This window comes from Macaca thibetana, chromosome 8 (genome assembly GCF_024542745.1).
Source record: "Macaca thibetana thibetana isolate TM-01 chromosome 8, ASM2454274v1, whole genome shotgun sequence".
NCBI classification, from domain to species: domain Eukaryota; kingdom Metazoa; phylum Chordata; class Mammalia; order Primates; family Cercopithecidae; genus Macaca; species Macaca thibetana.
The window spans coordinates 11,933,608-11,961,097 of NC_065585.1; the positions used below are offsets into that span (position 1 = coordinate 11,933,608).

The 27,490-nt window shown below is 50.7% G+C and overlaps 1 protein-coding gene across 1 annotated transcript in view; it reads right to left on the reverse strand.

Moving 5' to 3' along the window:
- The window catches only part of CCN4 (cellular communication network factor 4), a 40,680-nt gene extending 19,150 nt beyond the window's left edge, over positions 1-21,530 (reverse strand). Inside the window, exon 1 of the mRNA XM_050801667.1 lies at positions 21,305-21,530. Within this exon, the coding sequence (XP_050657624.1) occupies positions 21,305-21,373 (69 nt within the window). The 5' untranslated portion in view covers positions 21,374-21,530. The remainder of the gene's footprint in view (positions 1-21,304) is intronic.
- Positions 21,531-27,490: the final 5,960 nt, after the last annotated feature.

Consider the following 27,490-nt stretch of genomic DNA (forward strand, 5'->3'; position numbering starts at 1 on the left):
CCAGCATCCCCATTCCCATCCCCCAGCCAACAGCTTCATCTTTATTTTGGCAAATATGATGAACATAACAACAGGCCAGCTGGGAAGGGAAACCAAGGCCCAAAGAGCTGCCCAGGCCCGAGGAATGGCAGATGGAGATGCCCGGGTGTCTGAGTGCAGAAGCTTCAAGCTGCCACTATTTCCAGCTCCCATCACCTGCCGTCCCATCTGGTTGCCCCCCTGAATCCCATCTGTGCCCTTTGCTCGATCTCAAAGGAGACCTGGGTCTATGAGAGGAAGAGAATCGCCTGAAGACATAGGAGCGGGGGCTGGAGCCAGGCTTTGAGTCAGTCCTACTCCTGGGCAGGCCATGGAGCATCCTGCCCAGCATTTCCCATCGTTGACGCCTGAGTTCCGAAGTAAGCAGGGAGAAACCAGGGCTTCTGTGGGGCTGGGGCAGGGGGCTGGCTGGGCTCTGGGCTGCTTCCTCCATCTGGAAGCAGAGGAACCTGCTTTGTGGGGTTACAGATCTGCTTTCCACTCTGAACACCAGGTTCCAGTGCTGAGCTATTCAGACAAATTCTTTCCTCCTTTTCAGGGGAGGAAAGCAAGACCCAAAGAGACAGATGGACACTCCCAGGATGACACAGTTCACAGCAAGGCCAAGGTGCACATTAATCTCCTAACTCTCATTGCAACAGCTTTTACTTTTGCCTCCTCTGGGTTCTTTCATTCACTCAACAAACATTCGCAGAGGTAGGTCATAGTCTCTCTTAAGTTTTAGACATTTGGAGATAAGTTTTAAAAGTCCCTATGATTAGGGAATCCACAGCTTATGGGAGAGGCAAGTATTAGAGGTGATTTACTACAACTCGAGGGATTTACTGTGCAAAGTGCTGGGCATCCCAAGGAGGAATGAAAGCTCTCTGAACACCAGGGCAGTAATTGCTCTGCCCAGGAGAGTGGGGTCCACTCTCGCACCTTGAAGGACCAGGGACGAGGAAAGTGGTTCAGATGAATTTCTGAATTAGTCTGTCTAGGCTCTGAGCCTGGCGCATAATAAATGTAGTAAATATTGATGCGATAAATAAAGCCCTTGCAAGTCAACAGACAAAACCCGACTTTAAGCTTAATTTCAGGACTTGGTCAAATCCACCCTTTCCCTACTTCAAGGCCGCTGTGATGCAGTTCCCTGTGGCTGAGAGGCCCTCCTATCTTTTTAACCTGGGGCCCCTTTCTCTGGGCAGACTCTCCTGACTCGCTGACCTGCGTGTGCCTTGCTTTCCCTTAAGTCGCTAGGCAGCCTCAGAAATTAGATATCTGTGTGTGTTTGGAGGTTAATGCCTGTGAACTCCATGGGGTGAGGGCAGGGTGGGGCAGGCCCCCACAAAGTGCCTGCACAGTGCCAGTCTTCACGGGGAACATACGGGTAGCTTCTCTGTTATGGCCCAGACACCAGAATGGCAAAAAACATCTTGCCTGCGGCCCCCTGCAGGGAGGAAGGCTCTGTGGGCCACGTGGCCTCGGAAGGCCTTGCTGGTGGGGAACAGAGAGCTCTCGGGGTTGGCAGTGCTGGGTGGCATTCACCTAGGAGGCACTAGTTAGCCTGCTCTTGTTTGTGTTTCCTCAAAAACACAACAGGATGCAAGAAAACCCCTACATTTCCAAATCAGTAAACACACACACACACACACACACACACACACACACACACCTCTTTTTGACTTTGGGGAGAGACGTCTCCTTGTTAGGCCATGAGTCTAGAAGCCTCAGAGCCTCACGAGCACTAGCAGACCATCTCTGAGAGCCACACTCAGGACATGCTCTTGGCAGAGGAAATAAAGATGCCCTCGCCTCCAGGAAGCCTTCCCTGCCCTTGCCTCTCTCACTGGAATGTGAACTTGGAAAGGGCAGAGCCCGGGCCTTGCATCTCTTGTGCGCCTGAAACACACCACAGGGCACACAGTAGGGCTTCATGTGTGTTAAATGGTGAAATGGATGGATGGGGGATTGTCGGCTAAAAGGGCTTTGATATCTTTGATATTCAAGGCATCATGTACCGGAACCTCTCCTCTGGACACTAAGTTTGAGTGTCAAGAAAAGAACATGCAACCTGAAACAGTCCTACAGAAGTTCTTTCCATGTGGCCTTGGAACAGCATCTTCATCTTTCTGAGCCTCAGCATTCCCATCTGTGATATGGGCACAATCACACTCACCTCCCTTTGGGGCCAGTTGGAAGGGTGAAGGGGCATTGTGGATGTGGCAACACTAGGTAGGGCCTGGCACATGTCACATGGCACACAGAAGTCTGTCTCCTCTTACACCCATTTGGTTGTGCGTCCTCCCTGACCCCACTGTGCCCAGAACAGAGCTGGGGATCTGGACACTTTGAGCTGAGCTGGAATGGGCTGGAACCGGGTGGGTATCCCACTCCTGGGATCACTATCCATCCTGTCTACATCCCAAGTCAAAGATGCCCAGAAGGAAGCTTCCTTTCTGAGTGCCTGGAGGTGCCAGGGCACACAGCTGGTTAGGGGAAGCTGCAGAGAAGTCCTCCCTTGGACAGGGGAGCCCCTTATGACATCCCTGGGCAGAGGAGGAAGGGCTGTGGGCAGTCAGCTGAGCCAGCCTTTGCAGTTGGCACCATCTAGTGGTAGAAAACCTCCCAGACTAAGGCCAGGGGAGAAGGTGCTGGACAAGATCTGTGCAGGGGAAAAACCTCTGGACCTCAGGGCCTGAGGACTGCTGGGTGGTGTGTGAGCCTCTGAGCACCAGCTGCCTTGTCCAGCATTGGCACATACCTGGGGTATGTCCAGCATGGATACATACTTAGGGTATGTGTCTGCAGGCCACTAGTGAGTCCAGACTCCTGATAATCGACCAAGCCTCGCCTCTCTGTGTGAGCACGAGGGAAAGCAGATGACTGGCACGAGGGCGGTTTCCGCCCTCCATCACTGACAGTTCAGCTGGGGATGTGCACACTGACTGAGTCATTCTAGGGACAGAGAATTCTTAAATCCTTACTATGCACAGGCTTTGTGCCAGGCTGGGAGGAGACGAAGGTGCATAAGACAGAGCCCCTGACTGGCTCTCCACCTAGCGAGGCCAATAGACACATAAATAATGATCACAATTCAGTGCAATCAATGCTCTAACGATAATGTCCACTCATTTATTCATTCTCCCTTTCATTTATTTATTCTCCCTTTCATTTATTTATTCAACACATCTGTAGTCAGCTTTTGTTTTGTGTCAGGTGCAGCACTAGGTGCTGGGGATGCAGTGTGAGAACCAAGCAGACCTGCCTGTGGGATGACAGGGGAGTGGCTGGGCTGTGTGTGTGCTGGGGCTAAAGAGGGCTTCCCAAGACAGGAGGCGCTGGGAGTGGGTTTTGAAGAGCAGGTGGGAATAGATCCGTGAGGAAGGAGGAGAGGGTACCCAATGCACAAGGACCCTCAGGTGCACAGGCACTGAACTGGCAACGTGTGCCAGGGCCTGGAGCCTGGAGAGCCTAGTGTAGGGTGCAGGGTGCAGGCAGGAGGAGGTGAAGGCTAGGAAGGATGAGGATGGGTTCAAGGCACAGCATACATCAAGGAAGACCTCGAATGCCTTGCTTTGGGCTGAGGTCTAGAAGAATGGTTTGTTGAAGGATTTTAACAGGAGGATGGCAGGGTTAGACTTGTGTTTTAGAAACACCACACTGCATCCAGTCCAGCCTTTGTCACTGTTCATGTCACTCTGGGAGTTCACTTTCTGAGCCTGTCTTCTCCTCTGTAAAATGGCATTGCTACCATTGCTTAGCTCCCAAATGACTGGAAGTGAGCATCAAACGAGGTCACAGCTGGAATTCTTCCTGCTAGTCCATCTATCGCAAAACATCACTCGGATGACCACTGGGCGACAGTCTTGCCCGAGCCCTTAGTGACTGGCTGATCTCATTTGTCTTCTGCACAGTGACTGGTATTATTACTCTCATTTAACAGATCAGTAAAGTGGCTTGCCCAGGCCCAACATCTAGTAAGCGACAGAACTTGGATTTGAATCTAGATCTGTTTCAGCTCACGTTTTTCCCGCTACTGTACATGAGGGAGAATTTTCTGATGAAAAAAAAAAAAAAAAGCTGAAAGGTAGTGACTGTACCATCAGTGGAGGTAATCAAGAAGCGGCTAGACAATTATTTGGGCTGGCAGTTGTAGAGGGACATCAAGCCTCACAAAGCCTGACACATAGTAGGTGTCAATAAGCATCTGTTGATAGGATGAATAAACGAGTGCATGTTCATTTCCCCAACGAATCTGTCATCCCTTGAAAGTAGAAACCACATGCTGCCCATCTGTTCCCCTGCACGCACAAACTCACAGGCCCTTACAATCAACATACCTAAGATTTGAGTGAGGGCTCATACTATATGGAGAACTTTGTATGCACTATCTCATAGAATCCCCTAGCAAATCACAAGGCAGGCCTGCTAATGTTCCCCTGAGTGGTGAGGACACGGAGGCACACAGAGGTTAAATGACTTGTACAAGGCCACACAGGTCAGGTAGTCAGGGACAGAACCGAGGTCTGCCTTGTCCAGAGCTTTTGAGCCATTAACTCTTCTGCCTCTGATCGCTGCACAGGGAACACTGTGCACATACGAACTTTGGGGACATGCTCCCATCAGATCTTGAGCAAAACAAATATTTCATGGGGGCTGGGAGCTCAAGGAGAGGCTTCGGGATCCTGAGACATAGCTGGGTCCCTGTGTGGGGGTACCTGTCCCTTCAGGGTTCTTGTTGTTGCCAAAGCTGAGCTGATAACGGCCCACTGCCCGGCTTCTCCCTTGAAGTCCAGCCTAAGCTGCCATTCGGGTGGTCTAGTGCGTGAACACTCAGCTTCCGGAGACAACAAATGCTGCTCATTGCTGAAAAGTGCGGGCTGGGAGGGGTCTCATGGCCAGAACTTCTGGAGGGTCGGTGAGTTGTAACGCTGCGAGTCATCTTAGAACTCCTTTCCCCATCTGCCCCTGTATGAGCAGGTAAAGGCAGAAGGACTCCAGTCTGAAGTGCTGGACTCTAAGCCTGTGCTTACAGTCTCCACGTCTCCCTGAGAAATCATTACGAAAGTCACAGTTTCACTTCCACCTTCCTGCTCCACTCCAAAGCTGCTCTGGGGCCCTGATCAACTGGAGGTGCATGGTGCCACGGCAGCTTTCACTGGGACTCCTCCTGGGCGGGTGGCATTTATAGTGAATGACATCAGCTTCTAATGAAAAAGCTTGTCCGAGAACCCCTGGCAGTAGCTTGGGGTGTAGGGGTGGCGAGGTGACATCTTAGAACCTCCCAATTTGTTTTGGGACCTTAATTCCAGAGTGATCCCTGGGACCTTGTACCCATCCAATGGTGGCCTCCCTCGGCCCCAGGCAGGCTGAGGCAGGCATCCCCTGAGCATCCCTGGAAGGCTTCTCACTGGGGCTTCAGCTGTCTGGAAGGCCAGTGTAGGGTCTCTCTCTCTCTCTCTCTCTCTCTCTCTCTCTCTCTCTCTCCTCTCCCCCCCTCTCTCTCTCTCTCACACACACACACAGACACACACACACACACACCATACACACACGTGTGCGCACCATCAGCTCCTTCAACATCTAGGATGGCATGGCATGTCTACCTGTCCTTAAGTTTGGTTCGCAGCTCTTTTCACCGAATGACTCTCTTTTTCCACCCCCCAAAAAAGGAGTGGGGGAAGTGTCTCAGCCAGAGAAGGGAGATGAGAGTTTCCCACATCACCTCTGTCTGTGCATCCTATGTGGGCTCTTAACTCCCCATTCCTTGCACATCCACTTGCGGAGTCATCCAAGGGCCCAGGTACCACCAGCCCCACCCTTTCCTCAGTGCATCTCCTCAGTGCACCCAGGCCTATCATGATGGGGAGTCATTGGGGGAACGTCTGGGACATGTATGTGCGCTGACATTGAATGCTTGGTCTGGGGCCTTTCTGGGGGTGTCTCTGTTGGTCCAGAACACCAACACATCCTAAAGAAAACGTGTAGCGCCTCTGGGTCAGAGCTGTCACTCCATAAGTAACCCAGCTGTATCATCCCAGCCTCTAGTACCCTGATTTGGCTGCTGGCGGGACTCCCATGCCACAGCTGTGGTGCCCTGCAATGAAGAAGCCCTGGAGCTCGGGCCCCTAAGCCACACCTGGCCCTTATCTTTAGTGGACAATGAGAGTATGGTCTTTGTCAAAATAAAAACGGTAAACCCATTTCTGTGTAAGCAATAGGTATTTGTGCAAAACAAATACCTATTTGCTTGACTTGCCTGGGTTTGGGAGATAGAGGTAATTAGGAGAAAATGAACGTTTAGAGTAATCTCTTCGCGGCTAAACAATAGAAAAAAAAGACCAGCACATTTTCCCAGAGGTTTCTGTTGGATCTCACAAACAGTACTTTCCTTCTGGGGGCTGGGGCTCATCCTCGAACCCCAGGATGCTTGCTTGGGCCCCTGGGACCCTCTGAGGTTTCTACCAGGGTCTCATTTTCCTTGGGGGTTGGAACCTATGCTTGTTTTCCCCAGCCATAGGCAGGAGCCTGTCCCATAACTTGTCCTGTAGAGTCCCCAGAGAGTCCTGGCTGCTATCTTCTTATCCACCATGAACCACCTGAACTGGGGTGACTGGGACCATTCTGCAGATAGAGAAAATGATCTTTGCAAACACACTGTCATATGGAGCCTGCATCATTCTGTCCAACAACAGAAGCCAAGAAGGCAAAAAGGAGAAAAGATCATAAGTCAAGGAGAATGTTGTCTAGGAAAGGCCAGAGGAGGGGGAAAAACAAAACAAAACAAAGCAAAACACAAACAAAACAAAACAAAACAAAAAACAGCCTTGGTATTTCCAAATTGCAGATGTTCACATAAAAGTCTCTTTTATGATGTACTTCTGGAAACAGACTCTGCAGATGCCATTGTGTTTATGGGGAAGACACAGGTGGTGGCCACTCCGCGATGCTTCTGCAGGCAAGATGCCCAGGGCTTGCTCAGGCACAGCCTGGTCCTGCTCAGTTCTGCCTGCTGCAGCCTCTGAGCCCACCTGGCCCCACCTACCCCACTGAGACTCCTCCTGCCATGCCTCTCCCTCCTCAGCAACCCCTCCTAACTACTCAGGTACTATGATGCTGATTTCCAAACTTCACTGCAAAGTACAACCACCCTGGGACTTTAACGGACACTCTACTCAGAGATCCCAACCTAAGGAGCCTGGGCATTGGGATTGTTTCCGGATGGTTCTGAATGCCCCAAAGTTTCAGAATCACTGGCCTGTGAAACTTGTTAAAATACAGATTCCTGGGCCAGGCATGTGGTTCACACCTGTAATCCTAGTACTTTGGGAGGCTGAGGAGGGTGGATCACTTGAGGTCAAGGAGTTTGAGACCAGCCTGGTCAACATGGCAAAACCCTGTCTGTACTAAAAATACAAACATTAGCTGGATGTAGTGGCACATGCCTATAGTTCCAGCTGCTCAGGAGGCTGAGGCAGGAGAATTGCTTGAACCCGGGAGGCAGAGGCTGTAGTGAGCAGAGATTGCACCACTGCACGCTAGCCTGGGTGACAGAGTGAAAAAAACCCGATTCCTAGATCCCTCTTCGAATATTCGCCTTAAGTTTCTCTAGACTGAAGGCTGGAATCCGTAGTTTGACCAGCAACCCTTGGGGATTTTTACAGAAATAGGAACCACTGCCTTAGAACACTGGGCAGGGATAAGGGAAAAGTGTGGGGATTTTAGACCATCTTGCTTTTTTAACATCTGACTTGTACAACCCACACCCATGTGCATTACCCACCCACACCACTAAGCCACTTTCAGACCGCAGCTCACGCAGACCTGCAGGACATACCGCATTCTGTGATTCATCAGGGTGACACAATTGCTGTGCAAGCAGATCTAGTGTAGTTAAATGAAAATGGTGTATTTTATCCTTGACATTTTGTTAAAATGACTGAAAAATGGGAGAAAACCAAAAGGAGTATCTCCCAATGATAAGACCCTTAAGTCCTTAACTCCGCTGGACAAACAGGGTTATCAGTAGGCAGGTGAACAGTGACGAAGAGATCCCTTCAATCATACTTATTGGACAAACTTAAGCTGATTAAAATTGGGAAGGAAAAAAAATAAAGCCCCTGTAGGAAATGTTTCATATGTATTTTTGAGATAACATTTCAAGGTGAGTGGTAACTTATTATGATGTATTTCAGCTCTTTGAAAGTTGACTTGGGAAGAGGCAAGTCTATAGTTTGACCTTTGCATATCAGTTTTACTTCATTTTTACAAAAATGCTTAGCAATAGGCATAGGAACAGAAAGCGGGAGGCTAGCAGCGGTGCGATGGACTGCCCAGGATACCTGAAACGTCCCGTTTGATGAAGGAGACAGATCCCATTCTCTTCTAAGAGTGTGTGCAGTTTACTGGTGAACAGGGCATGGGATGTGCAGAAAGGGCATGTCATCGGCAGTGAGGGGGCCCCATTTGACAATCCCCCAACCTCCTGCCACTCCCAGCTTTGGAACCTGGAGCCGTGCTCATCTGCTCTGAGTTTGTTTCGTCATTTGTAAAATGACAGTGATGTCAACATCCTTCAGCAGCCCTAAGGAGCAGTTATTAATGTCATCCCTAGTTCACAGATGAGGAAAGTGAAGCTCCAAGAGCTTAAGAATCTTGCTCAAGATCTCGCAGCTGGAAAGTGGTCTATTGCCCCAGAGTGTCCCTCCAGAGCCCTAACTTGTAACCACCTTGCTGCACGGCTCCCTCATTCATTTATTCATGCCTCCACCCGCCCACCACACACGTGTACCAAGCGTCTACGATGTGCCTGCTGTTCAGATGAACAAGGCAGGGTCCTCACTCCCTGGGAGGATAGCAGTGGAGTTGAGCCCAGGTTGCCAAGGCCCCCAGAAGAAGAGTGAGGAGCTCTTGTGGGGCTTCTCAGGGACGGGTTGCCCTTTCCTGCCTCCTGGGTGCCCGGCACTGAGCCTGGCACACCCTGGGCAAGTGCTCCGTGAGCAGTGTGGACGGTCGGAAGGCTGCACCTAGCTACTCCACTAGGGGGCAGGGTTGAGGCAGGAATGGCCGGAGCCATCCCCAGCTGGCCCCGGGGGGCTTTCAGGACAGCATTGTCCTGCTGGAAGCAGTTTCTGTTCACTGCTTTGCTGAAGAGAGAAGCCCTTGGGGCTGTGAGAGAATGCAGGCCTGGCCGGTGCCCATGTCTTCCCCACGCTTATTTCAAAGCGCATCGGGTGCCTCTGAGTCAGCCACAGGTAACAAACACCTCTTTTCCCAACACCTCTGGCTCATGCACCCCTAGGCACCTGTACCCTGGGCCCTGGTGGGGGCTCCCCTTCAAGTGGGACCTGGGACAGTGGTCCTGGGTCGATCACCTTCTTTGAAAGCTCTTCGCTCCAAACCCGTGATAGGTGCCTGAGCCAGGTACATTGCCCTCCTTCCCCCACCGCACTGCCCGGAATCTTCCAAGGGTGGTTTCCAGAAAGTTGTTGGCCAGGCTGCATGTTATGGGATGTAGAAGGTTTTTGAGATTTTCTACTACTTGGTTTTATAAACATGCAGGCAGGGGAAGTCAACTTTACATGAAGAGGGTACAAGGGGCAAGAAGCCAGGTTTTTTTCCAAATAACGAGCCCTCGTTCATGTGTTCACTCATGCATTCACTCATTAGTCAATCTATATATAAAGCATCTACTAAGTCCCACATGCAGTGCCCAGTGTCAAGGACAAAGCCTCCGAGAACATCCAGCCTCCAAGGAGACAGGAACGTAAAACAGGCAACCGCATTATAAAGGTCAAAAGCTACAGCCTGAGGGCCATAGATGGTTCATGACATTTTTGTAAGAGCCTGCCCACCATATGATAACCCTGTTTGTCCAGGGAGGTGAAGAAATTAAGGGTCTTTTCATCGGGAACTACTCTGTTTGGTTTTCTCCCATTTTCAGTCGTTTTAACAAAACATCAAGGGTAAAATACATCATTTTCATTTAACTGCATGAGACCTGCTTACTGAGCAGGGGAAAGAATGTTGAATGTTCTCACAGTTTTAGAGAGTAGTGAGAAAACCACAACAAAAAATACTGAATACTCTACACAAATTTAAACCGTGTTCTTTGCTAGAGACATATTTAAATATTCACACAAGCTAAGAGAATAATATAACGAACCTACACATGCATCGGCAGCTTTGATAATTACCAACACTTAGTTGATCTTGTTTCTTCTATTGTCCCCACACATGTACGGTTTTTGTTTTGTTTTGTTTTTGAGACTGACTCTCGCTCTGTCTTCTAGGCTGGAGTGCAGTGGCATGATCTCGTCTCACTGCAACCTCTGCCTCCAGAGTTCAAGTTACTCTTGTTCTTCAGCCTCCGGAGTAGCTGGGAGTACAGGTGTACACCCGGCTAATTTTTGTATTTTTTAGTAGAGATGGGGTTTCACCATGTTAGCCAAGCTGGTCTCGAGCTCCCGACCTCAAGTGATCCACCCACCTCAGCCTCCCAAAGTGCTGGGATTACAGGCATGAGCCACCACGGCTGACTGTATGTTTTTTTATTCTTGAAAATCTAGCGGATCCTAGACATCCTGAGATTTTTACCTGAAATTCTCCAGTGTGTCTCTAAATTGTGAGGAATTTTTAAGAAAAATGTAACCCCATGCAATTATCACACCAATAAATTTGTTACAATTTTGTAACTTTCTCTAGTTAATACCCAGTCCACATTCAAATTGCACTGTCCCAAATAATTTTTTTAACAGATGGTTTCTTTGCATCAAGATCATCTGCATTTTAAGTAAGTAATTTAGTCCTCGTGATCATCCTAAGAAGCAGGCTGCTTTTATTATCAGTTTCCTCATTCTTTAGATGAGTAAACTGAGTCACAAAAAGGTAAAGGTCAGATAAATTTTCCAAAGCCACTAGCAGATGGCAACGTTGAGATTTGAACCTTAGCCCTGGGACTCAAAGCCTCCGTTTCTTAAGGCTTCACACCTAAGGGCCACCCTATAAGGTAACTCAGCATAGTCTAGGTAAGGACTATGAGGGTGAGATGAAGAGGGGAAAGGGCCTGAGGGTGGGAGTAGGAGCAGAGAGTGCTTCCTGGAGGAGCAGGCATTTGCACCGAATCCTAAAGGATGAGTGGAAATTGACGAGAGGGTGGGCAGAGAGGGCATTGAAGCTGGAGACGTACATGAGCAGGGGTGTGCAGGTAGAAGCAACATGGCATGACACGGGATGACCAGTGGGCCATATTGCTAGGGCTTAGTGTTCAAGGACATGGAGAAGGCAGTCGGGGCCCAGGACAGAGGATGCTTGCTCCCTCCCCTGGGGAAGACAGTGGACTTTCCTGAAATCCATTTCCTGATCATCAAAACAACCCCATGAGGTCAGCACTGATGGCCCCAATTTGACAGATGGGGAAACTGAGACCCAAAAAGGTTGCAACAAAACAAGAAAATGACACAGTCAGCTGTTTCGACTCCAGGTCCCATCCTCCTCCAGCGACCTCTAAGGCACTCTGTTCTTGCCCACTGTTCAGTTCATTCGAATAACCAAACGTAACCGAGGGCCTTTCATGTCCCAGGCTTGGGCTTGGCGGTGGCTATGGGTTGACCACAGAGGGGCCCAGTCATGGAGCCACAGTGAACACAGACATGGGTGGAAGAATGAAGCTCTTTGCTATCATTGAGCTCAGGCTTGTTCCACCTACAAGGGTGGAGTGGGGTAGTGGGGATCATCTTCCAGTCTCCTGAGCTCCTTCCCTGGAGGGGAGAAGCCCTGGGCTCCATTCCTCATGCTGATGCTGGTGGCCTTGGACAAGTTGCTTTCTCTGTAACAAGAGCAGGCTGGGATGAAGGGATCGCTGTGGGCCTTCCATATCTGACAATGATTTGCGGATCAGGGAAATAAAGAGGGGATAAAGTCTATCTGTCCTCCCTCCACCGCCCAGAGTGTGACTCCATCTCCCTTCCCTCCTCCTGCATTGGATCCCTGGCTCAGATGGGGACAAACAGAACTGGCCTAAGGGACTGACACACAAATACACCCCTGGGAGCTGGTCTGGGCAGCCTGCTTGGGGCACATGGTGGTGTTCTGAACCTTGGATGCCGTGGAAGTGCGTAAAACTCTCTGTGCCTCAGTTTTCTCCTCTTTAAAATGAGGCTAATAGGAGCTCCTGCCACACAGGGCTCTCGCGAGCATCAGATGAGACCTGTGGGAAGGGGCTCGCCATGGGCCTTGGCTCACGTTAAGGGCTGGCTCTTTGATCATCTAAGAGCCAAAGTTTGCAAGTATCAGGAGTTGGCCACTGGAGCACAGGGCCAGAAACAGTTGTCAAGGAAGTCAGCTGGCATGCGTGCCTGTGTGTGCGTGTGTGTGTGTGTATATAGGGGACAGATTTAAATACAAATAGCATGGCTGGGAAGACAGGTGGCTGCAGTCTCACTCCATGCAGCACCTACCAGCTCTGTTGTCCATGAGCTCCCAGAAGGACCATGAGGCAACACTGTCTAATCTCAAAGCACCTTGACATTTTCTGTCTAATTATGGCTCCTCCAAGCCCCTTCTCGACACATGCTCCACACCCAACCTCTTTCTTAGTCCTAAGGTCTCTGTGACATGGGCATTTACATCCATTTTACAGATGAGACACCGAGGCCCAGGAAATGTCAGGGCTTGGGGCTGGGATGTGGTGGAGCTGGCTCTTGACCCAGGCTGTGTGCTGCCTGCCTCCTCTTCACCACTGCACTACCCTGCCTGGAGCACAAGCATGGGCAGAGGGGCGTTCTTCTTGTTTCCCTTTTCAGATAAAGACACTGAGGCTCAGAGATGCTGCAGAGACCCCGGTCTCCTGACTCCTCATTCTGTGCTCCAGAACCAAGCCCTTAAGCTGCTGCTTGCCATTCAGTCCTCTTAGCAGTTGGATCCAGGCCCTCTTGCCAGATTCCCTCCTGTTCCTCCCCAGCATGAAGCTTCCACTTTAAAAAAATCAGGGGTGTTCCCTCCCTGCCTCCCCCATCTCCTATACACATATTCTTTCCAGCCCACACCAGGTCTGGTTCTCGCTTTAATTCATTCTGTCAGGAAGTACACCGTGAAAACTTGCAATGTGCAGGCATAGACAGTGACAGAGCAATGGAGCAGGCAGGGTGTATGGGCAAGCCTGGCAGAGGGCACAGCATGTGCAAAGGCCCCAGGGTCTGAGAGCACAGGTGGTCAGGGAACAACAAAGGGCTTGGCTTTGCAGGAGGGTGGGGGGAGGAGGGAGGGTGGCTCAAACACAGGGCAAGGCCAGCAGAGAGTCCCAGCTGGGTGACGTGTTTCCTTCCACATGGGCAAGAACAGGAACCCATGGGTGTCCACAGGAGGACGTCTGCAGCTCCATTTGGGGGAGGCCGCCATTTCAGATGGCTTCAATTTCATGAATCAGAGAAGGATGGGGAAGGCATTTCAGAGCGAAGGAATAGCTTGGCCACGTGCACAGAGGTGGAATTCAGGAGTGTTTGACAGCGAGGCTCATGAAGTAGAAAAGAAGGTGAATGGGAGAAGAACCAAAGGAAGAGGCTGGGAAAACAGACTTGTGTAGGAAGAGCAGGCAGAGAGCCTAATTGGGAAACCACCGAGATGGTGGGACCCCTCGGACGTCAAGGTGCTGATGTGATTTTCAGTTTTATGAGGATGCTGTGGGCCAGGAACACAGCTACGCTTTGAGGGTTGACAAAAGAGACGTGGGCTGAAAGGAGGATTTTTCTGGACACTGTAAGAGGGACAAAGCACATCTAAACAGACACGTAGAGCAAGGGACACATTTTGGGTGCCGACAACCCCTTTCTAGAGAAGCAGCAGCATGAGCTCCCTGCTGCTTGTTCAATGATGGACCTGCCTGATGGATGAATGAGTGGACTCTCAGAATATACGGTGGCTCCAGCTGGAAGCCAGCTTGGGGATCAAGTCCAATCTCCTCACTTTCAAGATGAGAAAATGAGCACAGAGAAGGCAAGTAGCTTGCCTAAAGCCACACAGCAGGGTCTATTTCCCCCTGGTCTTCTAGCTCTCTAGGCGAGGAGTCTACTGTTCTGCTCTGAGGGCAGGGCTATGAGTCCCTGCTCTGTCAGGATGTTCCCCTACTCTTAGAATTATCCCCCTCCATCCCCTCCCAGCTATGGGCAGGCTCATAGCACACATGCCTTTCTCCACTCCCAGACTCAAAGCAGGATTCCTAGAGGTGCAGGCTGGACCCCTCCCTTCTTTTCCTTTGGGCCTGGGCTCTCGTTTTCTCTCACCCCACCCCCCACCCCTAATCAAGACTTAGCAGATCCACACTCAAAGCCCCAAGCCTGAACTTGCCTCCAGATTGGAGTCCGTGGGGTGGGCGGGCTCAGATTTTATCGCATCCCCTGGAATGCCCATCATTCACATTTGCGAGGCAGTCTCTTCTCCCTTGACTCTGTCTCTCTTCCTTCTTTCATAGAGAGCAGGAGGAGGAGGAGGAGGGGAGCTGACTGGTTAATGGAATGTCAGAGCTGGGGGAGAGACTAGAGTCTATCCCAGTCACTGCTCTTTGAAATCAAGTGTACACAAGAATCATCAGGGTGCTGGTTAGTGTGCAGATGTGTGAGGGTGAGGTCTTTCTAGGAATTCTGGTTCAGGGTTCCAGAACATGTTTTTCACCATCTCCCGTGTTCTCTGAGCTTCCCCCTCTGAGTCCTAAACATACTCCTCTCTGCTAATATAAACATCTGTTCCACACTGGAATCATCCTCCAGTTTAAACACAGAGAGGCCACTCACCACCACACCTCCGGAAACTGGAAGTGGCTGGGCATATACGTGAGACTGTTGGGGTCCATGAAAAAGAAAACAGGCTCAGAAACTCACAGTTGGCATGGAGGGACCATGTCACCCTGACTCAAGTTAGTAAGACACGCCTCACCTACAGGCACCATCATCATCATCATCTTCATCATCATCATAATCATTTCTTTCTCCTACACAAGAACCCAAAAGTGTTCATTGACCCTCTAAATGTGCCAGGTAAGCTGGCCAGGGTATGGAATCTGTGGTATCTTTAGAACACATGCCCGGCATTGAGTCAGGACAGCCCGCCCATCAGCCTGCCCGTCAGCCTGCCCCTCCTCCCAGCCACCTGGCCTGAAGTCTTTATAGGCCCCTGCCCACTGAATTGGGCCTTGCCTGCGGCTGGTGCATCCACCCAAGTTGGAATCCCCCGTCCTGCTATTGGAACAATGGAATCCTCCCCTTGGGTGTTTTGGGGTCTTCTGTGCTTTGTTTCTGCTTCATTCAACATCCCTGAGAAGCCAATAGTACTAATATTAATATATTCCTTTATACAGAGATGATCCTGGCTCAGAAAAGCTGGGCTACTTGCCTGAGGGTGCACAGCCCGTTAGTGGAGACGCTGGGATTAGAACCCTCCGCATTTCTCCCTCCCCACCTGTTATCATAGCCTTAGGCACACTTGTGTCTTTCTAGGCCAACACTGTCTAGTAAAATACAATGAGAGCCATAGACGAAATTTTACATTTTCTAGTAGCAGTATTAAAAAGTAATAAGAAACAGATGAAATTTAGTGGAATAATAGATTTTGTTTAACCCAGTATATTCAAAACATTATCATTTCAATACGGAGTTAATACAAAAATTATTAATGGGAATATTGTGCTCCTGCATTCATACCATGTCTCTGGAATCAATGGTGTATCTCATGCTTCCGGAACATTTCAGCTGGGACCAGTCTCATTTCAAGTGCTGAGTGGCCTCCTGCCGCACGTGGCTACTGACTGGCCCATGCTGGTCTAGATTACAGCAACACCCCTGCCTCACAGGTGTGTGCAAGTGGGCACATGCTCGGTGTGAACCCTTGCCATCATCCATATCACAGGGATGCAGGGCCCACCACAGTGTCCTTGAATGGGGGGACAGCTGTGCTGAAGCCCTGCTTTGAAACCCCCACAGTGACCCTGCCTGGCTCGCTTTGCTTCCTGGCTGTGGTTGGCACCCTTCTCAGCCCCTCCCAGGAACCCACCTGCTTTGCCATCCTTGCTCCCATATCAGAGCCCACCTCCCTTGGAGTTTGCCTCCCTGCTGCCCAGAGGATGGCTGAGGTTCCTGGGAAGATCCCTGGGTTGCTGTTTATACAAAGCCAAGGGCAGCCTCCTGGCATGTAGGTGCTTTGCTGGCACAGGGTAGGAGCCTTTTCTAAAACCTTGGGGTGGCATTGGCGGGGGGCCTTGCTGTGGAGCCAAGAGTGCTACCCAGCCCACAAGGCCAGGAGTGCTGCCCAGCCCACAAGGTAGCATTTTGTCTCTCAAGGAGCTGGTTGGGCGGAGGCCTGTTCCCGTGCCCACTCCTTCTCCAAATGCCATGCCGAGGGGGAAATGCCTTTCAGTGCCATGCTCTTGCCAGCATCCAAGATAAAATGTGGGCTGGAGGGGCCCTGAGCTGGCAGCAGGGGGTTCAGGGAGCCCAAGGAAGCTCTGGGTGGGGAGTTGGGGGTGTGGGGCCTGGATGGGTTTGAAATCTTCACTCAGATTCCAACTCTAAACAGGAGGTGTGAAAAGCCATATTGTTCACATTCTCTGTTTTCTAAAGGGGATATTTTGCCATATACTTGACCCACATTATTCTGCAGTTGCTTCTGGAAGCAGAGAATGAGTTTGTGTCTCACACCCAAACACAGGGTTCACACACACACACACACCACACCACACACGCACACCACACACACACAAGCACACCACATACACACTCAATACACACACACCACAAACGTGCACACACCACACACAAGCACCACACACACCACACACACACAAGCACACCACGTACACAATACACACCACACACATACACACACACACCACACCACACACACACAGACCACATACGCACTCAACACACACACCACACACATACACAGACATCACACACACACCACACACACGCACCACACACAGAAACACACCATATACACACTCAATACACACACACCACATACATACACACACACCACTCACACACAAACACACCACATATACACTCAACACACACATCACACACTCACACACACCACACACATACCACACACACACCACACACACATGTACCACACACACATCACATGCAACAAATACCATATACACATACCACACATCCCCCCCACACACCCCAGGCACACACCCCACAAACACACCACACACACAACACACACACAGCACACTGCCCCCCGCACACACCACACACGCCCTTCACACACACCCACACACACACACACACACACACCCCCCCACACACACACACACACCCCCACACACACCACACACACCCTTCACACACACCACACACACACCACACACACCACACCCCCCACCACACATGCACACACACACCCCATGCACATACCACACACACACCACACACACCACACAAACCCACACACACCACACACTCACATACACCACACACACACCACACACACCACACACAACAAACACCACACACACACACCCCACCACACATGCACACACACACCCCACGCACATACCACACACACACCACACACACCACACAAACCCACATACACCACACACACACCACACACACCACACACAACACACACACACACACCACACACACACCACACATACCACACCCCCCACCACACATGCACACACACACCCCACGCACATACCACACACACACCACACACACCACACAAACCCACACACACCACACACACACACACACCACACACACACCACACACTCCACACACAACAAACACCACACACACACACCACACATCCCCCCCACACACCCCAGGCACATACCCCACACACACACTACACACACAACACACACACAGCACACCGCCCCCCACACAGACCACACACACCCTTCACACACACCACACACAGCACACACACCCCCATACACACCACACACACCCTTCACACATACCACACACACCACACCCACACACCACACCCCCCACCACACATGCACACACACACCCCACGCACATACCACACACACACACCACACACACAACACACAAACCCACACACACACCCTCCACACACCACACACACACACCCCACACGCACTCCCCCCACACCATCCCCCCCACACACAACACAGGCACACACACATACACACCACACACGCACCCCCACACACACCCCACACACACCCCACACACACCCCACATACACACCATACGCATACCCCCGCACGCCCTCTCTCACACACACAGAGCAGCTGTGCACATCCCACATGTGTTGATACGGGAGGGAGGATGTGGGTCTCACCTGTAGACCTATACATAGACCACCACAGGCCTCATGCTTGCCCAGGAATTTATCATGCAGCATTCGTTTGCTGAATTACACGCTTCTGAGAGGCTTTCCTCAGTCACATTTTCACGTTCAGCAGCAGGGAGCTTGGTGTGATGAGACTGTTAGTCCGATTAACAAATGAGGAAAGTGAGGTCTGAGGTGGCAACAGGACTTATTGAGGCTGACACGGCCAGTAGCAGAGCCTAATTCCAGCCGCTCTACTCTGGCTGACGTTGCCCCTGTCACCTGCCCCGCTAGCCAGTAAGCTCTGTGGGGGCAGGGACAACATGCTCCTGGTTTCTGCACAAGTGCTTGGACCAGGGAGGCAGGAGGCTCCATTACCAAGAGCTGGACCGAGGTTCAAATGTCAGCTCCCCTGATTACTGGCTGTGTGACCTTTGACAAATTAACCTCTCCGAGTCTCAGTTTTCGCATCTGTGAAGGGGGATAATTGCACTTGTAAATAATATTGTTATGGGAATTGTAGAATGTGCCTAATAAATGTTGGATGAACTGGGGTAGGTCTTATACATGTGTTGGCCCAGTACTTGCTAATGCACATTAAATGGAGTCCCTTTCTCTTAGCACATGGTAGACACAATAAATGTAGAAGAAAGAATAAAGAGCTGAAAACATAAGTCATATCTGCCATACACCTTTAGCACAGATTAAATTCCTAAATACACTTGGCTGTTCCTGAGATCGCTTGGGTGCCATCCTCCTCCGCTGACCTCCTCCTGGACTGCCATCTTCCTCCTTCCACTGCAGATCCTTTCCAGAATGCTTTCACATCTCCCAGAGAAGTCCCCCTCGTCACTCTACTTCCTCAAAGTTTTCTTGGCAATTCTCATAGACATTTTCTTCTATATGAACATTTACAACCATTTTTTCCATTAAGATCTGACTGGGACCCTGGTTGGACGTGTGCTCCCCTTGCATATTCATTCAGGAGGGTGGCCATGTATGGAATTTGGCTGTGAAACAAGGCTGGTGTCCGAGTGGAGTCCAGCTTGTTTCTATCAGTCTCACAGCCCACACAGCAGGCAGGGCTTTCGGGATGCCCTGAGAACTCCAGTGCCGTGCACACCTTTGTCCCAGAAGCGTCTAAATCATGAAACAAGCGTGGGTCGGGTGGTCTGGGTTCCCCAGGCAGGGGCTGCCTAGAAAAGAGGTACCCTGTGCTGGTCCCAGGAGCCTTCCCTCCATCCTGCTGCCTGGGTCCCTCCACATGCTCTGCTCCTTTGCTGGTCTCCTCTGGCTGAGTCCTTGGCTCTGTCCTTTACTCCTCCTCAGCACTGGCTGTTCCAGGAGCTGACCGGGGCTCCAGTATACTTGGACTCATGCTTAAACCTCTCGCCTCCTCTCCCCACTCAGACTTGGGCTTCTCTCAAACTCTTACCTTTTCTCCATCCACTCCCTGCCCTCCCAGACAGGGCAACCTGCAAAGCTGTACCCACATAAAGGCGCAGCCGTACCCAGAGCCGAAATAAAGACCGACTTAGCTCCTTCTGGGCACTCCTGTAGGACATGGGCAGCCTCCCCTAAGTAGGAATGGTTAGAATTTGGCATCAAAAGATCTAAGTTTGGGCCCTGGCTACTTCTTAATGAGGAGATCCTGGGCAAGTCCTTTACTTGCTCTCACTCCATTTCTTTCATTTGTGAAATGGAGCTGATAACTTTCTGGTGAGGTGGTTCTGAACCAACTACAGGCCGGCACCATGCCAGGCATGAGGATTTAACCATAGACGAGACAGACTCACCCCCAGCCGTCATTACACACACGAAGGCATTGCGAGGAATTCCCATTTCCCAGCTCTCAGTTTGCTGTCGGCTCTCGGCCTCAGTTCTGGCTGAAGCAGACACAGAGTCTGGTTCTGGCAAGTGGCTTAACCCCAACACTCGGTTTCCTCATCTGTGAAGGGGGCTGCTTAATCCCCAAGGAAGCCGTCAGTGTCAGCTGGGGATAAACACCCTCTTGCCATCACCCCTCTGTCTCTAGGCTGTTCTGCCAGGAGCAGGTCCTGCCCTGGACTGTGGAATCTGGGGCTCAGAAGCTGCCAGGTGCCCACCTCCTGCCCTCCTTGCACTGCCTGCCTCTGCCTTTCCCTCACCATGCCTGGCCCTAGCAGGCTGGCTCTACATGGTCACATGTGTGACTCCCCTGGCTTTTGGAGGTGCAGAGCTTTGTCCCTTCCACTTGGTGTACCCTGGGGTGCAGGTAGAAGAGAGAGAGAGATCTTGGGGTGCCCCATCACCCCCACCCTGGAACAGCAGGCTTCATAGGCAGGAGCCAAGTATGGACACTCTACAGACTGCAGAGGGCTGTGCAGACTGGAGGTGACAGCAGTTGGGGTTCGGCATCACCCTGGGCACTGCTCGCTCAATAAGGAGCTTTTGTTGAAAGCTGGCATTTTTCTTTCCTTTTTTTTTTTTTTTTTTTTTTTTTTTTTTTTTTTTGCTTTTTCCATCTCCCATCCTCACAGTATCTCCAATGCTTGGAGTCTTGGAGTTTTCAAACTCAGAGACTCTAGAAGTCTCCTGACAACTCCCTCGCTTTACACTGCTCTGGGAGGGTAAGTGACCCACCCAAGGCCACACAGCCAGGTTAGGCAAAGACGGGTCTGGAGCCCGGGCCCCTGACTTCCAGTTCTACTGAGGGTCCCATTCTTTCTGCACTGTTTCAGGTGGGGAGAGAGGGCAGGCTGGACCTGTGTAGTTTGTTTCCCCAAGTGTCGCACCGTCCTCCTCACCCTGCCAGCTTCAGCCAACCTGAGCAGTTGACTCCTCACCCGGAGCTTTGCCCTTGCCCTGTGGCCACCTTCCTTCCCCAAACCTTCCCAGCCCTTTCATCCTTCCCGCCAACCCCCATACAGCAGGACCCAGTGGGGAAGGGAGCCAGGTGTCCCTCTGAGCCCCTCCAGGCAGGACTTACCGTGGCCAGGACGCCGCTGGTGGCTGCTGCTGTCACTGCTGCCAGCATCCAGGGCAGGAACCACCTCATGCCTGGACGTCAGTGGCACAGGCATCGACCGAGGAGCCCAGAGGATCCGACCACCTCTCGGGGGAGCTGGGCCCAGACTGTCCGGCCCATCAGGAGCAGCAGATATGCCTCTTCCGCAGCCCTTGGGGGGTTTTATTAAAGCAAGATCTGACGTCAGGGTGAAGGACAAACCCTGCATTTTCCTCTGAAAAAACTTTTCCTGCCTCTCTTTTTTTTTTTTCTTTCTTCCCTCTGTCCCCACCTCCAGCCTGAACTTGGCCAGCCTCCCCAGCTCTGACAGTTCTTAAAGGGAAAGTTACAAGGCTATGACTTCACACTAGGGCGTGAAATTCTCACAGAGGAGCTGGGGTCATCCTGCCTAGGTCTTCCACGACCACAGGGAGCGGGAGCGTGGGAGGGTGCAGGATGGTGGCAGAGACGCTGTTACTCCAGGCAGGCGGGTGTGTGGGCTTTGAGGGGCTCCCAGTGGAAAATCAACTCCCTGTCATTTCTTTAGGCTGCTCCTACTTGGTTTTCTTTTTTCTTTTCTTTTCTTTTTTTTTTTTTTTTTTTTTTGAGACAGTCTTGCTCTGTCGGCCAGGCTGGAGTGCAGTGGTGCGATCTCTGCTCACCGCAACCTCTGTCTCCCATGCTCAAGCAATTCTCCTGCCTCAGCTTCCTGAGTAGCTGAGATTACAGGCATGTGCCACCACGCTCAGCTAATTTTTGTACTTTTAGTAGAGGCGAGGTTTCACCATATTGGCCAGGTTGGTCTCAAACTCCTTATCTCAGGTAATCCGCCCGCCTTGGCCTCCCAAAGTGCTGGGATTACGGATGTGAGCCACTGATCCTGACCCTACTTCTGGTTTTCATTTGCCCTCTTGCATTCCCCTCTCCCTAGCTGCAAGTGAAAGAGGACAGCTTTCAGTCCACCCATCTAGAAATGATAGGAATTCACAAATAAAATGAGCTCTGAGGCTCAGGTTACAGCATCACCTTCATGACACATGAAAGCCACGGTAATGCATTTGCTGTTTTCCTTCTCTGCTCATTGGTCAGAGGCAGTTTGGTGCTGGAGCTGTCCCCATGTGTCTCTGGATGCTGGTTATCCCTGGGGGGTTGGGATTCCTGGCCTGCATCCTTGTTGCACTGCTGCCACTGAGTCTCTTCCTTGGGCAAGAAAGGAGATAAGATGTCTTCTGTGGGCTGTCCTCGTCCAGCCCTGTGCTCCCCATGGGGACCACTGCCACAGCCTCCTGACATACCCAGCCTCCCTGCCCACACTCTGTCATCCACACATCTCAGAGCAATCCTTGAACTAGCATCATGTACAGATCACCTTCTGGATACGATTGTCCAAAGCCTGCCCATCACACAGCACAGAATCCCCAGTTCTGGCGTGGCCCCTGGGCCAGCCAACTCCCTGCATGCTTCTTCCTCTCTGCCTCTCGTGCACCATGCCCAACCACAACTGCCTCCTTGCAGCTGCTCTCACACCTTGGCAAGTCCTCAGCATCTCCAGGTCAGTAGGAACTCTCGACACTGCGGTTTAAACGACAGTTACTCCTTCTCTTGTCTTTTCCTGTATCTTATTGACAAAGGATGCTGAAGCATGCGTGGCTGCTTGGAGGCAGCAGCAGGCTTGTGTTCATGAAAGGGGTTTATGATCCCTATAGACATGCCCCAGAAGAAATGGTGCTGATGATTTCTCCATTTATTGACCTCGGGATGGGCCTGTGATCCAATTCTGGCCAATGAGACATAAGGGAAACCTGCTAGGGTCTTCTAGAAAAGATTCCCTTCCTCGGGGAGAGAATGACCGTCTACTCATTCTTTTCTTTCCTTGTGTGCAAATGTGATGGTTGGAGCTGCAGCAGCCATTTTGGGTATATGAGGCACAAGCCTGAGAATGAAAAGTCAACAAACTGAGGATGGCAGAGCAGAAGCAAAAAAGAAAGGTCTGAGTTGTTGGGACTTCATGTTGTTACTGGAACCACTGTTCAGACTTCTCATTACATGAAATAATTTGGCCAGGCGCGGTGGCTCACACCTGTAATCCCAGCACTTTGGGAGGCCGAGATGGGCAGATCAAGAGGTCAGGAGATCGAGACCATCCTGGCTAACACGGTGAAACTCCGTCTCTACTGAAAATGCAAAAAATTAGCCGGGCGTGGTGGCGGGCGCCTATAGTCCCAGCTACTTGGGAGGCTGAGGCAGGAGAATGGTGTGAACCCAGGAGGCAGAGCTTGCAGTGAGCCAAGATTACGCCACTGCACTCCAGCCTGGGTGACTGAGTGAAACTCCGTCTCAAAAAAATAAATAAATAAAAACAATAATAATAATAATTTAATATTTTGTTGCTTAAACTGTAGTTAGTCTGATTTTTCATTTCTTGGAGTAAAGTCGTATACCAATTGATACATGAAGATTACTAAAATCATATATGTAAAATTAAAGGGCAGGGTATGTGGGGGGCACGTAAGGACTGCCCAATAAATATCAGTCATTTTCTTCTCATTAACTTATTGACGCTCTTAAAAACAAATCCCAGGCCAGGCGCGGTGGCTCACACCTGTAATCCCAGCACTCTGGGAGGCCGAGGCGGATGGATCACAAGGTCAGGAGATTGAGACCATCCTGGCTAACATGGTGAAACCCCATCTCTACTAAAAACATAGCAAATTAGCCAGGCATGGTGGTGGACACCTGTAGTCCCAGCTACTTGGGAGGCTGAGGCAGGAGAACAGCATGAACCCCGGAGGCAGAGGTTGCAGGGAGCTGAGATCACGCCACTGCACTGCAGCCTAGGCGACAGAGTGAGATTCTTTCTCAAAAACAAACAAACAAACAAAAAACACAAATCCTAGGAGGCCAGCATTGTTGACAGGTGTCATTAATAAATAACCCAAGGTGTTAGGGGCCAATCTAGGTTCACTTACCTTTCGATGAACACTAAGTATGAACAGGCTCTGTGCTGTAAAGCATCTCATGACTGCAAGGCAGACAGTGTTATGAAATAGGTGGAACAAATCTCAGAGATGCTAGATGGTTTCAGAGCACACGTGTGAGTAGTAGATCTGAGGCTGTAACTAAAGTCTCTTAACCTCAGACAAGGCACAGAGTCAGGACCAGACATTTCCAAGCCAGATTGACCTGCCAAAACCTCTTGATGTTAAGTGTAACAAGAGCCTGCAGAGCTGGAACCCATTGAACTCCACCATCAGTTTTAGGAAATTCGATTGTCTCGAGCAATTGAAGCAGATATCCCAAAACATGATCACAGTGCTGACCATTCCACCTGCGGGTGAAACCTCACATGACCCGGTGGGCCTCACGGGCACCTGCCGTTCTTCAGTGTCAGTGAAACTGAAAAGAAATGGCCCAGCGAGCTGGACAGGATGGTGGATTTGGAGGCAAAATGCCTAGGGTGTCCTCCAGCTCTTCTATTTACTGGGGGGCCTTGGACAATCAATAACCTCCCTGTGCCTCAGTTTTGTTTGTTTAAAGAAATGATGTTAGTATCTACTAGATAGGGTCCTCAGGAGGCCGGAAGGGGATAATTGGTGTGTCCCTGCTTTCCTGATTAGAGGAGCCAGAATGGGCTGCAGCCTAGGCTCTATGATTGGGTTGTGGTGTGTTCATCCCTACAAGAGCTGGGCAAACCCTAAGCATCTGGCCAGTGGACCAGAACAATAGTTGCCATGTTCCAGGTGACACCGTCTCACCAAATCCTCATCTCAGTTCATTTTCACAACCAGTCTCCCATTAGACATTGTTATCCCCATTCGATAGATGAGGAAACTGAGGCATGGAGAGATGAGTAACATTTCCCTGCCATTCGGCTAGTACATGGCAAAATTGTGATCTGAACGCAGATCTGTGTAGCTTCAAACAATTTTTTCCCCAAGTAAACCCAGCTTCCTCATGTGTTGAACAAATAAATGAATAAATAAGGAATGAACGAATTCAGTAGATGATGGATGGATGGACAGAAGGATGGATGCGCTCAAGTATGGGAAGATCACGTTCCATTTCCCAGGACCTCCCGGGACAGTCTTCTGCAAGGATGTCCCCCAGTCCTAATCATTTCATCTAAATCGGCCCTCCAGACTGGTCTCTAGCTCAGTCACCCACTTTCTTCCTTCATGGTTCTAGCCCTGTGGGTCATTGTTTGTTTACTGAGTATTGATCATTTCCCTCATAGATTTTGAGGTCCAAGGGTGAGACCAGGCCCACATCTCCCTATCTATCCTGTATCCCCAGCATCAGTACAAAGTCCAGCCTGCAGAAGGTACTTGAGATATGTTTTTTAGTGAATGACCAAATGAACCAATGAAGAAGCAGATGAATGAGGTGGTGAAGGGATGTATGGGTTGAAGAATGAAGAGAGGAAGGAGGGAATACTTGGAGAAGAAGACAAATGTGTCCGCACATGCTCCTCGAGAGCCAAACTCTGCTCCTTCAAGGTGCTGAGAGGAACACAAAGCCCATTTCAGGTCTCCAGGACCCATTTATGGAGGAAGCATCAAGGGGTAAATGAAAGATGGAGGTGGCCGTCGTCCTGGCTGAGCCCAGGTAGGAGTGTGTGGGTTGCAGGGCCTGGAGGTGATCTTCTGCCTTTTCTCCAGGTGTCAGGCCCATAGGCATCACACAGGGTGACTTATTTTCATTGTCAATGGTGATTTATTGGTACCAGTGCTGCAGAGGGTTCATGGCATGCTGCCAAGGCTACATAGGGTCCCTCTCTGAACACGGTCCCCTCTGAACTTAATTTATCCATGTACTCCCTTGATCCTAATTCCCCATGCCTCTCCTCAGCTCCCCACAGACAACAGGATCTGCATCCCTGAGCTTGGATTATTTGTCTGCATGTGTCCTTGTAAACACACAGTAAGGTTGTTCATTCAATAATCATGTATGGAGTGTGCTAAGCACATAATACAATGTGCTAAGTGCCTTTGAGATAGGTGCTCAAACCATGTCCTCCTTATATTTGAGGAAATCAAGGCACGGAAGACTTAAGGAACTGGCTCCAGGTCACACAGCTAGCAGGCATCTGACTCCAGACTCAAGTCAGAGAGTGGGCTCCTGAGTCCTGCGCCTTTGTGAGTTTTTAATATAGGTAGGTGGTGGGTGCTACAGCCTCCTTCCATTTTTCCTCTTTTCCACTAAGTTCTATGCTTTTCAGATCTGGCAACCCCTTCCTAGTGAGTGGCTCCTGACTGCTGCCTTGGTTTCCCCAGTGTGACCTCATCCCATCCCCCATGAGGGGCACTCAAGTTCCCTCTGACTCCCACCAGCAGACCCAGCCACTGCTCCTGCTCCTCAGGCCTATTAAGGGATTCCTCTGGGATTCAGGGATCATCTGTTAGTTGCCACCTTGGCTAATGTCATTCTCATGTGGCTGATGGTTCAACGCTGTCCACACAGGCCTGGGTTGAACTTCTACCTCCTGCTACTTACTGCTGTGTGCCCTGGGAGAAGTCACATAAACCCTCTGTGTTCTGGTTTCCTTGTCTATAAAGCGGAGAAGTGGAGATGAGAGAGGTACTGATCACTCTTAACTGCTCCTGGCACTGAGTAAGAGATGTAGAAGGATTTATTACACAGCTTAGCACATGGTACGTGCTCAATAAAACCCCTCATCTTGGATGCATATTCTTGTCACTTGCCCTTGCACCTTGAGGGCAGGATCTGGCCTGGGTCACTTCTGTGTCCCCCATTTGGGCCTGTCACACTGTAGGTGCTTCTGATGTGTGTGGCAAGGACAGGGGAGCCCATGGTGGGGACATTGTTTGGTCTCCGGCCTGCATTCAACCTTGCACTGGAGGCGAGGCCTTGCACTTCCTCCTCTCTGGGACTGGGCTCCCTGCATCCAGCTCCGAACAGGGCTTCCAGGCATGTCCTGCAGCAGATCTCTCAGGGCAGCTGTAAATAAATTCCAAAGAGGGGCTGGTGGAGGGGTCTCAAGAACAGAGGCCAGGCAAGAGCATTCCTATACCAAACAGTAAGACCGCCTTGACCACAGCCAGAAGCACAGAAGATTCCAGAGGCTGTCTCCGGACCAGGCACCCCAGAGGCCCCCGCAGCTCCCATCTGCACCAGATTTACTCATAGCCTATTTGTTTGTTGTTTGTT